At 41.5% G+C, this 17,845-nt stretch overlaps 1 protein-coding gene across 3 annotated transcripts; it reads right to left on the reverse strand.

The window, feature by feature from the left end:
* Window positions 1–10,582: 10,582 nt before the first annotated feature.
* On the reverse strand, window positions 10,583–16,957 carry LYSMD4 (LysM domain containing 4). Of its 3 annotated transcripts, none has more exons than XM_081551349.1 (3): window positions 16,902–16,957; window positions 15,282–15,571; window positions 10,583–12,950 (listed from the first exon to the last, which is right to left on the reverse strand). In XM_081551349.1, the coding sequence occupies exons 2-3, from the start codon at window positions 15,561–15,563 to the stop codon at window positions 12,339–12,341; spliced, it is 894 nt and encodes a 297-aa protein (XP_081407475.1). In that variant the 5' UTR covers window positions 15,564–15,571; window positions 16,902–16,957; the 3' UTR covers window positions 10,583–12,338. The 3 variants fall into 3 exon arrangements, with proteins under 3 accessions (XP_081407475.1, XP_081407474.1, XP_081407476.1); XM_081551348.1 differs by having other exon boundaries at window positions 16,876–16,957; XM_081551350.1 differs by lacking the exon at window positions 16,902–16,957 and adding an exon at window positions 15,878–16,537.
* Between the last annotated feature and the right edge of the window lie 888 nt (window positions 16,958–17,845).

Below are 17,845 nucleotides of genomic sequence, written 5' to 3' on the forward strand. Positions count from 1 at the left end.
ACCAGGGAAGCCTCAATAATTACTTGAAACATAAATGGATTAAATTCTCTAATCAAAAGACAGAATGACTGAATGGATAAAAAACAAGAAGTAATGATATACTGCCCACAAGAGAATCACTTTTGCCTTAAAGACACACATAGACTGACAGTGAAGGGATAGAAAAAGATATTCCAAGTAAACAAAACCGCCCCCAAAAATGCAGGAGTAAACTAAAAAAAGTAAAAAGAGACAAGGAGGTTATTATCTAATAAGGGCTCAATCCATCAAGAAGATATAAAATTGTAAATATATATGCACCCAACATCAGAGCACCTAAATGCATAAAGCAAAAACTAACATAGGTAAAAGCAGAAAGAACCGCAATGCAATAATAGTCAGGAACTTTAGTACCTGAGTCAACAATGGATAGATCATTCAGACAGAGAATCAATAAGGAAACAGCAGATTTGAATGATGCTATAGATGGGCCTAAGACATATACAGAACATACCTAACAAAGTCAGAACATACATACCTCTTAAGCACCCATGGAACACTTTCTAGGAAAGCCATCTGTTAGGTCACAAAACAATCTTAGCAAATTCAGTAAGACTGAAATCACACCAACTATTTTGTCTGAATACAATGACATGAAACTAGAAATCAATTACAGGAAGAACATTGGAAAGTTCTTGATATATGAGAATTAAACAACACTCTCCTGAACAACCAATGGCACAATGAAGAAATTAAAAAAGAAATAGAAAAGTTTCTCTTTTTTAAAATTTCTTTAATTGAAGGATAATTGCTTTACAACATTGGTTTCATTTCTGCCATACATCAACATGAATTAGCCATAGGTATCACATGTCCCCTCCTTCTTGAACCTCCCTCCCACCTCCCACCATTTCCCACCCCTCTAGGTTGTTACAGAACCATGATTTTAGTTTCCTTAGTCATACTGCAAACTTCCATTGGCTATTTTACATAAGGTAGTGTATATGCTTCCACGCTACTCTCTCCATTCATCTCACCCTCTCCTTCCCCCCTCTCCACCCATGTCCGTAAGTCTGTTCCCTATGTCTGCATCTCCACTGCTGCTCTGCAAACAGGTTCATCTGTACCATCTTTCCAGATTCTGTGTGTGTGCGTGTGTGTGTGTGTGTGTGTGTGTGTGTTAATATATATTTGTTTCTTTCTGACTTACTTCACTCTGTATAATAGGTTCTAGGTTCATCCACCTCATTAGTACTGACTCAAATGTGTTCCTTTTTATGGCTGAGTAATAAATTCCATTGTATATATGTACTACAGCTTCTTTATCCATTCATCTGTCAATAGATATCTAGGTTGCTTCCATGTCCTAGGTATTATAAATAGTGCTGCAATGAACATTGGGGTACAAGTACCTTTTTCAATTTTGGTTTCCTCAGGGTATATCACTAGAAGTGGTAATGCTGGGTCATATAGTAGTTTTATTCTCAGGTTTTAAAAGAATCTCCATACCGTCTTCCATAGTAGCTGTATCAGTTCACATTCCCACAAGCAGTGCAAGATTTCTTTTTCTCCACACCCTCTCCAGCACTTGTTGTTTGTGGATCTTTTGATGATGGTCATCTGACCAGTGTGAGGCAGTATCTCATTGTAGTTTTGATTTCCATTTCTCTAATAATGAGCGATGCTGAGCATCTTTTTATGTTTTTATTAGCCATCTGCATGTCTTCTTTGCAGAAATGTCTGTTTAGGTCTTTTCCCCACTTTTTGATTGGATTGTTTTTCTGGTATTGGGTTGTATGAGTTCTTTGTATATTTTGGAAATTAAACCTTTGTCAGTTGTTTCACTTGCTATTATCTTTTCCCATTTCGAGTGATGTCTTTCCACCTTGTTCATAGTTTCCTTTGCTTTGCAAAAGATAAGTTTAATTAGATCACACTTATTTTTGTTTTTATTTCCATTATTCTAGGAGGCAGGTCATAGAGGATCTTTCTATGATTATGTCACACAGTGTTCTGCCTATGTTTTCTTCTAAGAGTTCTATGGTTTTTGATCTTATATTTAGGTCTTTAATCCATTTTGATTTTATCTTTCTGTATGGTGTTAGGAAGTGTTCTAATATCATTCTTGTACGCATAGTTGTCCAGTTCTCCCAGCGACATTTATTGAAGAGACTATCTTTCCCCCATTATATATTCTTACCTTCTTTGTCAAAGATAAGGTGCCCATAAATGTATGGGGTTATCACTGGGCTTTCTATCTTTTTCCATGCATCTATATGTACGCTTTTGTGCCAGTACCATACTGTCTTGATTACTGGAGCTTTGTAGTATAGTCTGAAGTCAGGTAAGTTGATTCTTCCAGCTCCATTCTTCTTTCTCAAGATTGCTTTGGCTATTTGGGGTCTTTTGTGTTTCCATACAAATTGTGAAATTTTTTGTTCTAGTTCTCTGAAAAATGCCATTGGTAATGTGATAGTGGCTATTTGGGGTCTTTTGTGTTTCCATACAAATTGTGAAATTTTTTGTTCTAGTTCTCTGAAAAATGCCATTGGTAATGTGATAGGGATTGCATTAAACCTATAGATTGCATGCGGTAAAATAGTCATTTTCACAATATTGATTCTTACAACCCAGGGTCATGTAATATCTCTCTATTTATGTCATCTTTGATTTCTTTCATCAGTGTCTTGTAGTTTTCTGTATACACTGTTTTTGTCCCCTTCAGTTCAGTTTGGACGCTTAGTTGTGTCTGACTCTTTGCGATCCCATAGACTGCAGCACGCCAGGCCTCCCTGTCCATCACCAACTCCCAGAGCATGCTCAAACTCATGTCCATCGAGTCAGTGATGCCATCCAACAATCTCATCCTCTGTCATCTGCTTCTCCCCCCACCTTTGTCTTTCCCAGCATCAGGGTCTTTTCCAATGAGTCAGTTCTTCATATCAGGTGGCCAAAGTATTGGAGTTTCAGCTTCAACATCAGTCCTTCCAATAGATATTCAGGACTGATTTCCTTTAGGATTGACTGGTTTGATCTCCTTGCAGTCCAAGGGACTCTCAAGAGTCTTCTCCAACACCACAGTTCAAAAGCATCAATTCTTTGGCGCTCAGCCTTCCTTATGGTCCAATTCTCACATGCATACATGACTACTAAAACACCATAGCTTTGACTAGATGGACCTTGGTCAGCAAAGCAATGTCTCTGTTTTTTAACATGCTGTCTAGGTTGGTCATAGCTTTTCTTCCAAGGAGTAAGCATCTTTTAATTTCACAGCTGCAGTCACCATCTGCAGTGATTTTGGAGCCCCACAAAATAAAGTCTGTCACTGTTTCCATTGTTTCCCCATCTATTTACCATGGAGTGATGGGACCGGATGCCATCTTAGTTTTCTGAATGTTGAGGTTTTTTTTAATTAATTTATTTTAATTGGAGGCTAATTACTTTACAATATTGTAGTGGTTTTTGCCATACATTGACATGAATCAGCCATGGGTGTACATGTGTTCCCCATCCTGAACCCCCCTCGACCTGAATGTCGAGTTTTAAGCCAACTTTTTCACTCTTTTCTTTCACTTTCATCAAGAGGCTCTTTAGTTCTTCACTTTCTGCCATAAGGATGGTGTCATCTGCGTATCTGAGGTTATTGCTATTTCTCCCAGCAATCTTGATTCCAGCTTTGCTTCATCCAGCCCAGCATTTCACATAATGTACTCTGCATATAAGTTAAATAATCAGGGTGACAATATACAGCTTTGATGTACTCCTTTACTGATGTGAAACCAATCTGTTGTTCTATGTCCAGTTCTAACTGTTGCTTCTTGACCTGCATACAGATTTCTCAGGATGCAGGTAAGGTGGTGTGGTATTCCCATCTCTTGAAAAATTTTCCAGTTTGTTGTGATCTACACATTTAAAGGCTTTGGCATAGTTAATAAAGCAGAAGTAAATGTTTTTCTGGAACTCTCTTGCTTTTTCGATGATCCAATGGATGTTGGCAATTTTATTTCTAGTTTCTCTGCCTATTCTAAATCCAGCTTGAACATCCGGAATTTCACAGTTCACATACTGTTGAAGCCTGGCTTGGAGAATTTTGAGCATTATTTTGCTAGCGTGTGTGATGAGTGCAACTGTGTGGTAGATTGAACATTCTTTGGCTTTCCCTTTCTTTGGGATTGGAAAGAAACTGACCTTTTCTAGTCCTGTGGTCACTGCTGAGTTTTCCAGATATGCTGGCATATTGAGTGCAGCACTTTCACAGCATCATCTTTTAGGATTTGAAATAGCTCAACTGGAATTCCATCACCTCCACTAGCTTTGTTCGTGGTGGTGTTTCCTAAGGTCCACTTAACTTCAGACTCCAGGGTGTCTAGCTCTAGGTGAGTGATCACACCTTCGTGGTTACCTGGTTCATGAAGATCGTTTTTGTATATTTCTTCTGTGTATTCTTACCACCTCTTCTTAATATCTTCTGCTTCTGTTAGGTCCATACCATTTCTGTCCTTTATTGTGCCCATCTTTGCATGAAATATTCCCTTGGTATCTCTAATTTTCTTGAAGAGATCTCTAGTCTTTCCCATTCTATTGTTTTCCTGTTTTTCCTTACATTGATCACTGAGGAAGTCTTTCTTATCTCTCCTTGCTATTCTTTGGAACTCTGCATTCAAATGGGTATATCTTTCTTTTTCTCCTTTGCCTTCACTTCTCTTCTCAGCTATTTGTAAAGCCTCCTCAGACAACCATTTTGCCTTTTCCTTTTCTTTCTCTTGAGGATGGTCTTGATCCCTACCTCCCATACAATGTCACGAACCTCTGTCCATAGTTCTTCAGGCACTCTATCAGATCTAATCCCTTATCTATTTGTCACTTCCACCGTATAATCGTAAGGAATTTGATTTAGGTCATACCTGAATGGTCTAAGGGTTTCCCCCACTTTCTTCAATTTAAGTCTGAAGTTGGCAATAAGGAGTTCATGATCTGAGCCACAGTCAGCTCCTGGTCTTGTTTTTGCTGACTGTACAGAGCTTCTCCATCTTTGGCTGCAAAAAATATAATCAATCTGATTTTAGTATTGACCATCTGGTGATGTCCATGTGTAGAGTCTTCTCTTGTGTTGTTAGAAGAGGGTGTTTGCTATGAACAGTGTGTTCTCTTGGCAAAACTCTGTTGCCCTTTTTCCTGATTCATTCTGTCCTCCAAGGCCGAACTTGCCTGTTACTCCAGGTATCTCTTGACTTTCTACTTTTGCATTCCAGCCCCTTATGATAAAAAGGACATCTTTTTAGGGTGTTAGTCCTAGAAGGTCTTGTAGGTCTTCATAGAACCGTTTAACTTGCTCTTCAGCATTACTGGTTGGGGCATAGGCTTGGATTATTGTGATAGTGAATGATTTGCCTTGGAAATGAACAGAGATCATCCTGTCGTTTTTGAAAATGCACCCAAGAACTGCATTTCAGACTCTTTTTGCCTACGAGGGCTACTCCATTTCTTCTAATGGATTCTTGCCCACAGTAGTAGATATAATGGTCATCTGAGTTAAATTTGCCCATTCCAGTCTATTTTAATTCACTGATTCCTAAAATGTCCGTGTTCACTCTTGTCATCTCCTGTTTGACCACTTCCAATTTACCTTGATTCATGGACCTAACATTCCAGGTTCCTATGTGACATTGTTCTTTACAGCATATTTACATGTCTCCTTAGGTAAGTTTATTCCTAGATATTCTATTCTTTTTGCTGTGATGGTAAGTAGGATGGATTCCTTCTCTGATTTTTCATTTTTAGTGTATAGGAATGCAAGCAATTTCTGTGTATTGATTTTGTATCCTGCAACTCTACTAAATTCGCCAATTAGCTCTAGTAATTTTCTGATAGTATCTTTAGCATTTTCTATGTACAGTATCTGCAATTAGTCATCATCTGAATTTGTCATCTGCAAATAGAGTTTTACTTCTTTTTTTCCAGTCTGGATTCCTTTTATTCATTTTCTTCTCCAATTGCCATAGTTAGGGTTTCCAAAATTATGTTGAATAATAATGGTAAGAGTGGGCACTTTTGTCTTGTTCCTGATTTCAGAGGGAATGCTTTCAGTTTCTCACTGTTTAGAATAATGTTTGCTGTGAGTTTGTTGCATATGGTCTTTATTATGTTAAGGTAGTTCCTTCTATGCCCATTTTTTGAAGAGTTTTTATCATAAATGGGCCTGAATTTTGTCAAAAGCTTTTTCTGCATCTATTGAGATTATCATATGGTTATCTTTCAATTTGTTAACATGGTGTATCACATTGATTGATTTGCATATATGGAAGAATTACTGCATTCCTGGGATAAGTCTGACTTGATCATGGTATATGATCTTTTTAAAGAGAAACAGATTTTCTTGATACAAACCAAAATGAAAACACAACATACCAAAATGTATGGGATGCAGAGAAAGCAGATCTAAGAGGAAAACTCATACCAACAGACACCTACATTAAGAAATAAGAAAGATTTCAAATAAACCTCCTAACTTTACACCTCAAGGAACTAGAGAAAGAAGAATAAGTTAAGCTCAAAGTTAGTTGAAGAAAGGAAATAAAGATTAGAGGAGATTAAATGAACTAGAGACTAAAAAACATAAGAAACTAAAAACTGGTTCTTCGAAAAGATAAACAAAATTGACAAACCTTTGGCTAGACTAGCCAAGGAAAAAAGAAAGGACCTAAATCAAAAAAATTACAAATGAAAAAGGAGACATTACAACTGATTCAAAGATATATAAAGACTCCTTGGAGCTACTATGAACAACTATATGCTAACAAACTGGACAGTCTAGAACAAATGGAAAAACTCTTAGAAACATACAACCTATAAAGGCTGAATCAGAAAGAAATAGAAAATCTGCAGACAAGTGAGGAGACTGAACTAGTAATAAAAAATCTCCCAACAGAGAAAAGCCCACAGCCAGATAGCTTCACTGGTGAATTTCACCAAACAGTTAAAGGAGAATTAATGCCAATCCTACTCAAACTATTCTCAAAAATCAAAGCGGGAAAACTCCCAAACTTATTTTACATGGCCAGCATTATCTATTCTAAAAAAGACACTATAAGAAAAAAAAAATTACAGATCAGTATTCCTGATGCAAAAATTCTCAATAAAATATCAGCATTCTAAATTCAATAGCACATTAAAAGAATCATTTACCATGATTAAGTGATTTATTCCAGAGATGCAGAGATGTTCCAACATTTGCAAATAAATCAGTGTGATACACCTCATTAACAAAATGGATAAAAATCATGTGATCATCTCAACAGATGCTGAAAAAGAATCTGACAAAATAAAACATCTGTTCCTGATTTAAAAAAAAAAACAGACTCTGAACAAATTAGGTATAGAAGCAGCATATCTCAAGATAACAAAAACCATAAATATGACAAGTCCACAGCTAATATCATGATCAATGGTGAAAGGCTGAAAGTTTTTCCCATAAGATCAGGAACAAGACAAGGGTGTCCACTCTCAAAACTTCTATTTAATATAGTTCTGGAAGTCCTACCCAGAGCAATAAGAAGTGGAATCAAGGAGAGAAAAAAGTACCACAAGTGGAAAAGAAGAAAAAATGTCAACATTTGCAGTTGACATGATATTACATATTCAAAATCCTAAAGCCTCTATCAAAAAAAGTTAGATTTAATTAACAAATTCAGTAAAGTTCCAGGATACAAAAGAAACAGTAGTGTTTCTATACATGAACAATGAATTATCTGAAAAACAAATAAAATGATGCCACTTAAAAGCATCAAAAACAATGAAATACTTATGAATAAATTTAACCAAAGAGATGAAATATCTCTAACACTGAAAACTACAAGATATAGATGAAAGAAAATGAAGTAGATACAAACAAAGGGACCACTATCCTGTACTCACGGATTGGAAGGTTTAACGTTATTTAAAGCTATCTACAGCTTCAACACAATCTCTATCAAGATTCCAATGGCATTTTTTACAGGATTAGAGAAAAACTATACAGTACTAAGGAGAAGGCAATGGCATCCCACTCCAGTACTCTTGCCTGGAAAATCCCATGGATGGAGGAGCCTGGTAGGCTACAGTCCATGGAGTCGCTAAGAGTCGGATACGACTGAGCGACTTCACTTTCACTTTTCCCTTTCATGCACTGGAGAAGGAAATGGCAACCCACTCCAGTATTCTTGCCTGGAGAATCCCAGGGACGGTGGAGCCTGGTGGGCTGCCATCTATGGGGTCGCACAGAGTCAAACACGACTGAAGTGACTTAGCAGCAGCAGCAGCAGCAGCATACAGTACTAAAAATTATACAGAGCCACAAAAGACTCTGAAGAACCAAAGCAATCCTGAGAAAGGAAAGAAGTACAAAGTAGGCAGCATTGCATTTTCTGATTACAAGCTATGTAGCTATAGTTATCAAAACAGTATGGTAATGACATTAAAACAGACACACACCAATGGAACAGAATCAAGAGCCCAGAAATAAACCCATCCATATAGAATGAAGCAATAGTTTACAAGGGAGCCAAGAATAATCAATGGAGGAAAAAAACAGTCTTTTTGACAATAGTGCTGGAGAAATTGAATAGTCACATGCAAAGAATGAAAGTAGATGCCTATCTTACACCACTCACAAAAATTAACTTGAAATGAATTAAAGACTTGACTCAAAGACCAGAAACCATAAAACTACCAGAAAATAACAGGCAGTAAGCTCCATGACATCAGTGTTTGCAATTTTTTTGGATATGACACTTAAAAGCACAAGAAACAAAATAAAAAAAATTTAAAATGGGACTATATCAAAGTAAAAACCTTCTGTACAGCAAAAGAAACCATTAACAAAATGAAAGGATAACCTATGGAATGAGAGAAAAATATTTGTAAACCACGTATCTGATAAGGGATTACTATCTAAAATGTATAAAGAACTTTCAACACAATGGCAAAAAAAAAAAAAATCTAATTTATAATGGGCAAAGAACCTGAATAGACATTTCTCCAATGAAGAGAGATATGAAAGGTCAACACATACATGTAAACCTATCTCCATCACTAACAATCAGGGAAGTACAAATCAAAGCCACAATGATACCACCTCACACCAGTTAGAATATCTATTGTCAAAAAGACAAGAGATAATAAATGCTGACAAGGTTGTGGGGAAAGGGGAACCCCTGTGTACTTTGGTGAGATTATAGATTGGTACAGCCACTATGGAAAACAATATAGACGTTCCTCAAAAATTAAAAAATGGAACTACAACATGATCCAGCAATTTCACTTCTGGGAACATATCTGAAAAAAATAAAAACACTATGTCAAACAGGTATCTGCACCTCCATGTTCACAGCAGCATTCATTTACAATAGCCAAGAAATGGAAGCAACCTAAGTGCCCATTGAGGGATGACTGGATAAAGAAATTGTGATACATAAACATACACTGGAATGTTTTTCAGCCATTAAAAAGATGGAAATACTGCCATTTGGAACAATACAGATGGATCTTAACAGCATTATGTTAAGTGAAATAAGTCAGAGAAAGACAAATACTGTATGATCTCACTTATACATGAAATCTAAAAAAAAAAAACGCAAAAAAACCCAAACTCATAGAAAAAGAGATCAGGTTTGTAGCTACCAAGGCAGAGAGTGAGGTCAGGAAGGAAATTGGAAGACGTGGTCAAAAGGTATAAACTTCTAGTTATAGGAGAAGTATTACAAAAGTAATAATGTACAACTTGATGACTATAGTTGACACCTGTTATATGGTATATACCTAAGTTGTTAAGGGAATAAATCCTGAGTTCTCATCACAAGAGGGAAAAGCCATGGTTTTGTTTTGTTTTTTTTTTAATCTACATGAGATGATGGATGTTAACTAAACTTGTGGTAATCATTTCACAACACATCTGTCAAATCATTATGCTGTACATCTCAAACTCATATAGTGCTGTATGTCAATTACATCTCAACGAAACTGGGAAAAAATGTTTAAATCCCCTCTATGAGCCGTCATCTTAGGGCCCATATTATTCTCCCTCATTCAGGCATTCACAGAGGCAAAGTAAAGAACTAAATTCCTGAGGAAGGGCTGTGTCATGGCTGTGACTGGGTAGACCTTCTCTGGGTGACCCTAAGGCGTCTGCTTCATCTTTGCATCCTTGCCACCCCAGATGTGAGTATCCTTTGTCTGATGACAGATTCCCTAGACTTCTGCAATATTAAGCACTACAGTTCAATCAAAAGGACTGGAGACTACCTAATAAGTCTAATTATTTCTTTACAACATAACTCCCAAAACACTACAAATGCAGTAAAATACACAGAAAGTGAGCCCCACGGTACCTCTTAGGTATACCTAAAACAATTTTAAAGCATGTCATGTAGCCGATCAGTGAGACTGTGTTTGTTAACACTTGTTCTTCACCTATTGGGGTAACCGTGGGCACAAGCCTTGGGTAGGCCTCACCTCTTGGACACAAACAACTCCATTTTCTCCAGCATCATCCCACATCTTTTAACTCTGAATTACCAATTCCCAAATTGAATTACCAATTCCCAAATTAAAAGGGAGGAATCAATTATTTTCCTTCACAGAAGAAATTATTTTATTCCACTTGAAAAAAGTATACAGTTCTTTGCCTGGCAAAAGTCATTTTCTCATGAGTCTGCATCCTGCCTTGTGAATTTAATGGCGACAAAATGTTAGAGAAACTTGTGGTCCTTGGGCACAGCACACCAACATTTGACTAGAAAGGCATTTATATGATCAAAACATTCCCTGTAGCAATGATTCACAAGTTCATTTTAAGACCAGTTTGACTTTGAAAAAAACATTTACTTTTATGATTTAAATTTGCTAGTTGAACCCAGGGCAAAACAGCTTTTCACATAATTGAGAGGAGAAACTGAAAACCCATCTCAAGTACTCATCCACCACATTCCCCTTTTCTTACATGAGCTCTTTTAAATTGATCTCTAGAGTGAAGGTGTCAAACGCCTTAAACCTGCCCAAAGCTCAGTATTTGTGCATCATATTTTTCTCCCTGGAGGCAGACCTTTCCAAGGTTCAGCCACCCTGGCCAATTTCCACTCCTCCATGGGACCTCACCCCAATCACCCTTGCTACAACAGCAAGGCCTCAGAGGCCAACCAGGCCCTCCATGAGCTTCCACACTTAACACTGCTGTTGCCTCGTCAAGAGAAGAAGATGGGAAAACCTCAGGTGTCTCTTTTTATGGTCTTCCACAGCAAGGGTCACCTCTAGGCTCTACATTAAGTGTTCAGTATTTTAACATCATGAGCTACACTGTATTCACCCAAAGGTGACTGAGTCCTAATCCTGTTCTATGACTCTAGAAGTCCTAAGAACGGGGTCAAGGAAGCAGCGCAAGTACATCCATTCTCCCTGCACCCCTCTGCCAGGAGCATACGGGGGCCATCAGATGCTGGGCTGGTGTGTTGGGACCTGGGTGATAAGGCACTCATCTTTCTCCCTATACTACTCCACTCAACACGGATCAGAAAGAGCTCCTTCCAAGGATGCTGACTTGGGGAATCCAGTTAGCAATCACTATGGAAAAGGTCCTCAGGTGAAGCTGGGCCATGTCCTTCAAATGTTCTGGCCAGGAAGTGCTGGCTGCACCATGAAGAGCTTAAAATGTGCCTATGTGTCAGATTAAGGAGCTCTAAAATTATGAGAAACAGAACTGCTATTTACTCAATATTACAGCAGTTTAGATTTAGGGCTTTCAAAATTCTAGATAAGACATAAAAAAGTTATCTGGGTGTAAATGTGAAGCAGGGCTTGTTACAACTGTAATGTATCATGCCCTGAAACAGGGTGGCATCTCATTATTGCATACCATCTTTGCTGGGGAGATACAAAACATCATTTTTCAGAGCCAGTCATCCCTCCACAGTAGGCAGGGGACAAAGCAGCACACAGACAAACAGCTGACACCAGCGTCTGCCATACGGCAGGTCCATCTGCCAAGGCCATTCATCTCCCTCCAAGCACGTCCACTTGAGGGCCTACAGTGCTATTGTGAAGACTCACAGTCCAGCTCACTAAATGCCTTCCAGGAGCAGCATCTGCCATGTGTAAACGTCTCTCCTGTCACTCTCCTCTGGATTTAAGAGGCTGAGAATGCTGATGTTTTGGCTCCCACAGCCTTGGATGAGTCCACTCCCCATGATGAATGTGACTGAGAACATGATAGTGACTTCTGAAATCTGTCCATATGTCACAGAAAAAAAAAAAATGCAGCACGGTAAGATATGGCCAACATCAGCAGAAGCCCAAGTGCTAAAGCTGGCCTGATTCCTTGGAAACAAGAGCTAGTTCCCGCCGTGGGTGGTCTGACTGAACTGGCTGTCTGAAGAGGGGATGGTTGGCATTGGAATTGCTAATCTGGGGGCTTGCCCTGGAACTGCATTCCCTGCCATGGAGCCATTAGCAACAGCAGTTGCATTCAAGATACTAGGGGTCTCACTAGTAGTTTGCATTTTAAAATAGACCAAATAAAACACTGGTAAAACAACTCCAATTAGAAGCATGATAAAAACAGCATTCCACCACTGAATCCCACAGTCTGCACCATTTGTTGGTGTCTTCAGAGGAGCAGGAAGCAGTGGCTGGCTGGAGGTCTCTATGGAGTAACTTTCACTCAAAAAGATTTCTGACTGAACTGCATGTTCAATATTCTGGTCAATGCCCTTAAAGAAATCCGTCAGTGAGCTAGATGAGGCACTGGCATTGATAGCTGCTCTGTCTGGGTCTGGCTGCTCCTCGAAGGTCACTCTGGTCTCTGAGGATGAGTTCAGGAGGGGTCTGAGTTCTTTGTGGGTCTCTGTTAGGATCCCGTGGTTTTTCACTGGAATCTTAATAGATTTTAAAGCATATAAGTCTTGTTCTCTGATGAAGTTGTTGACTTTCTTGATATCTGCGACCTAGGGAAGCCATGAAGACAAACATCACAAAATATGTAAAGCTGTTTAAAACTAATATCCAAAAAGTGGCACTTAACCTTCCTGGGTGATGGTCCACACCCACATCACTTTAGAATCTGACGAACACTGGCAAACTGTTTAAGTATACACAAAATGAGTTCAGGCTGAATAACTGTTTTTTGGCTTTAACTCAGCCTTAATGTACAGCTTAATCATCAAATTTTTGTATAGACTTACAAATTTGAGCAACTCAAGATCAGTTTTGGAAAAGAATTTATTGTTTATTTGTTTAAAGTGTGCCTTCAATAAAAAGCCTTAAGGTGAAACACTTCATGGTAAAAGAAGGCTGTAGCCCTTTCTGCATTTAACTTTTTAGGCAACAGTGCCCCTGTCTGGCTGACTTCTCTCCTGCATCAGAGTTTAATTTAGTAGCTGCAGCAGCTATCAGCATTCAGCAAACACAAAGCCTTAGCCAGCTCTACGGACACTAGGACCTAGTTAATCTGTAACAACTTCTTAAAAGGTGTGCTCTCATGATTCTACTGCGTTTTCCTTTCCAGATGTACTGTATGGCCTATAAACTTATTTTTAAAATAAAAGCAACCTAGAGTTAATTCAGTCTGAGGCTTTCAGAACACTTTTTATAACTAGAAACATGCACAGAATATGCATCAAATTGGAACCTACAGACTGACACCTTCCATTTCAATATTATGACTTGAGAAAGGAACATGACCTGCGTTTTAAAGACTCACAACAAAGTTTATGACAAAGTCATAACAAACTCCCCTCATAATCAAACTTTAAGATTTAAAAAGTAGGGGGAAATGTAAGTCAAAGACAAATCCTCCCTCAAGTGATCGTTTGAAAACTTACCAAAAGCATCAGAGATAGATTCTGAAGTTTTAACTCCTAAGTCCATTTAAACTAGAATGTAAATACAGTCAACAGACTTCATCCAAATCAATCATTTTCATTATTTTTTTAGCAATTGCTTTCACCATTTAATTGTATTGGGATACATCTTGTAACTTAAGGTACTTGAGATATTTTTGTCTTTGATCCTAATAAGCTAACATCAAATTTATTTACTTCAAATAGGAAAACTGATCACTTATTAGATAAATTATATAGTTCTTTTGGATTTGTTAAACATCAGCATTCCAAGAAGCCCAATGCATCTATTCAGGTCTTTGCAGGAAAGGATTCAATTTTTAGCCCTTGCTCTATAAAACATTTAGTATGCCTACAGAAGCTGATTATAAGGATCAAATAAAAATCTCAGTACAATTTAGAGACCATTATGAGTCCCAGGGGGCTTTCCAGGTGGCTCAGTGGTAAAGAATCCACCTGCCAATGCAGGAGATGCAGGTTTGATCCCTGGGTCAGGAAGATCCCTGGAGTAGGAAATGGCAACCCACTCCAGTATTCTTGCCTGGAGAATCCCATGGACACGGGAGGCTAGATGGCGACAGTCCACAGGGTCACAAAGAATTGGACATGACTTAGCGACTGAGCAGGCCTGCATGTGTCCCTGGAGGCCAATTTAATAGCCTGGGAAACAACAGTCCCACACAACATGTTGAGTCATTTGATCCCTGTTAGATGAATGAGAGACCCTTCAAGGATAAAAGAATTTTTTAAACAAGTAGCTTATATAGCCTTGGAGAAAGCCATAGAAAATAGTAGCACAGTGCTAGCAAAATGAATAAGTTTGAATCTAGGAGAAAATGCAACAATTCAATAAATACCCTCCTACTTACTTTGCCATTGTTAATCACTCTGAATGCTAAAAACACAATTAAAGAGAGAAACAGGGTTATATAGATACACAGCATACAAAGGATAGATCATGCAGTTCTGAAAGAGAGAAGGCAAAAATTTACCAATCAAATAAGCTACAATTAGCAAGAAAGGCTTAAAAACAGAAAGTAGCAAAAAAAAAAAAAAAAGCAAGCACACCAAAGAAATCTTGGATAAACTCTGCCTGGCATCTCTGGCCCCATTATGCGTTAAATAAAATGTGCTCAAAAGAGAAAAAAAGGTTTCAGAATTTCAGTTTGGAAGGACAAGGAAGACCAGAAGTACTGTGCAGAGATGGACCCATCACCTGAAATTCCTAATTCCCTCTCTCTGTGATGAACAGGTCATTCCACCTGCCTTCCATCTCTAGCTAGACAGGAGCGTCCTTTACTCTAGAACAGGCTTCTCCCAACCACTTCTGGGGGTCGGGAAGAGGTAGGAAGGGTCCCCACCCTTCAGTGAGCTCCTCTGTTCCTCTAAACACAGGGCCAAGGGGCAGGTGGCGCCTTCTCCTGTGGGGTTTCTTACTTTGCAGCCATACTGAAGAGCGAGCTTGTTGAGGCTGTCCCCCTGGGCCAGCTCCCGCTGCAGCAGCACCACGTCCCCTGCTCCTGGCCGGTGAGGGTGGTGGGCACCCTTCTTCTGGCCCTCCTTGCCCCGGGGCCGCAGGGCCACTCGGTGGGACTCTTCCTCAGAGGAGTCCTCGGAGTCCTCAACACCATTCTCAAACATGTAAACGTGGCTGGTCGGAGTCCTACAGACCACAGCTGGGCCTTGGAAGGTCTTGGTTATCACCTCCTTCTGCCTCATTTCCTTAACTGAAAACCAAACCCCAAGGTTAATTCCACACAAGGCATATTCATTCCTCTGGGACTACACTGAAGATAAATGTCTTCTTGTTAGAGATGACTTCTTTCCCTAAAATAAATACTCAACACATACTCATGACATGTGTTGAGTGTGTCAAAACGTACTTATGCTGGCTGAGATGAAAGGAGAGATAGGCAAATAAATACATTTTTTCCTAATTACATATTTTTTTTTTAAGCAAAAAACAAGAATCCCCTTTCTTCTCCCTTTATTCCTCATCCATTGCTATGTCTCCCCAAAACCCACAGATGTACAGAAATAACTTCTCTTTTTGGTCCTGGCGTAATAAAGCAGCAGCTGGGATCACTGACGAGAGGTAAGGACTGCTCCCAACTTCCTTCCTTGCACTGAGACTCTTAAAACTCAACCTTTTACAAAAAAATTCTTGCTCAATACTTCAAGCATTCCAAAGTAGTTTTACTTAAGGTCAAGACTGAGAACATCTGCTTAGAAGAATTATGAGACTAAATACTCTGATCTTGAAACGGCTTGAATTATGTAACAAGTGAGGCAACTTAAGGGGAAGATTTCTGTCAAACGAAGGAATTCGTCCGGTTTCTCATAGCTCCCTTGGCCTTCAGAACCTTCCCAAGTCTGGTTTTTAGTTTCACTTCCAGACAAGTGCAGAAGCCACAATACAGCCTTTTCGCTCTCCAAGTGGCTCGAATGAACTTCCAGAAATGAAATCTCAAAACCGGGAACGACAGCCTGGAACAATTGGCACTGGGTTTCTCGGGAGCCAGGAGGGGTGCGGCCCCCTAGGAACAGCGGGGCCGCAGAGCGACCCCTCCCCGCACTCCGCAGCCCCCGCCGGCTCGCGGGGAGGGAGGTAAGAGGCGGCTCTCCGGGTGTCCGAGGGTCACCTGCGGCGGCCGGAGCTCGAGCGGACCTTCCCGTCGGAGCTCAGTGCCTGCAAGAAGCCCCGGGCCCTCTCGGGCCTCAGCTTCCCTCGGAGCTCCTTCCGCGAAAGGAAGGGGGACCCCCCAAACAGGAGCCGTCTAAGAAAATGCCGGGAGCAGCCCGCCCTCTGCTCAGACCGGCGGAGTCCCAACGTTCCACAGAGGTACGACCTCCGACCTCCATCCACCCCAGACACCTCCGGCCAGCCCTCCACAGTCTGGGTCGCGGCACCTCCAGCTGCAGGAGAGGGACCTCAGAGGCCTAGCAGTGGCGGCTGGCCACCCAGACGACAAGCCGGGCGACGCCACAGCCCCAAATTAGGGCCATCCACCCCCTCCAGCAGGCCCTGTACCTCAACATCCGGGACCCGGGACCCACCAAGACCCACCGCCGCCGCCGCCGCCACCGCCGCCGCCACCGCCGCCGCCACGCCTGCTGATTGGCTGCGGAAATCAGCTGGTGTCTGGGGGCGGGAACGGCGAGGTAGCCAATGAAATCAGTGATGGGCCGCTCTGGCAGTGCTAAAAGGTCGGCACAGGACTTGCGAATCCCAGGCCAGGGGCGGGGCCGAGGCCGGCGGCGGGGCGGGGCCGAGGCCGGCGGCGGGGCGGGGCCGAGGCCGGCGGCGGGGCGGGGCCGAGGCCGGCGGCGGGGCGGGGCCGAGGCCGGCGGCGGGGCGGGGCCGAGGCCGGCGGCGGGGCGGGGCCGAGGCCGGCGGCGGGGCGGGGCCGAGGCCGGCGGCGGGGCGGGGCCGAGGCCGGCGGCGGGGCCGAGGCGGAGCTCCTGGACTGAACCTCTCCACACCCGCCTGACTGCGGGTGCCGAGCTCCGCGGCCGGTCCTGGCTCCTGTCTCTCCCAGCTCTCCGCTGAGCCTCCGCGCTCTCACCCCGCTGTCTGTCCGATATGTAACGACAGCTCGGGTTACCCAGTAGAGGGTAGCTGAGGCCTCCGGCCGAGAAGGAGCCCCAGGGCATCTGCGTGGGCGGCTGAGGGGTCTCAGCAGCCTGCGCCTTCTCTGGTCTGAACGCAGGAGTTTGCTTCGCCGCACCCCGCCGCAGAGGATAAGAATAGTCCACCGGTGTAAGACGGCGAACCGCGCAAACACCAAAGAAGCATAGTTTATCAAGTGTCACACGGTGGAGGACTGCTTAGCTTGTTGTTGTTCAGTCTCTCAGTCGTGTCGGGCTCTTTGCGACCCCATGGACTGCCTCTTCCGGAGCTTGCTCGAAGTCGTGTTCATTGAGTTGGTGATGCCATCCAACCATCTCATCCTCTCGTGTCCTCTTCTCCTTCTGCCTTCAGTCTTTCCCAGCATCAGGGT

Source organism: Giraffa tippelskirchi, chromosome 12 (assembly GCF_054371585.1).
Source record: "Giraffa tippelskirchi isolate mGirTip1 chromosome 12, T2T-mGirTip1v1.2.pri, whole genome shotgun sequence".
Lineage (NCBI taxonomy): Eukaryota > Metazoa > Chordata > Mammalia > Artiodactyla > Giraffidae > Giraffa > Giraffa tippelskirchi.

Bases quoted from the DNA above. Each gene is read 5' to 3' on its own strand.
- LYSMD4 (XM_081551349.1), bottom strand. From the start codon at position 15,563: ATGAGGCAGAAGGAGGTGATAACCAAGACCTTCCAAGGCCCAGCTGTG. The intron at 12,951-15,281 runs GTAAGAAACCCC...TGGCTTCCCTAG, and splicing joins CTCTTCAGTATGGCTGCAAA to GTCGCAGATATCAAGAAAGT.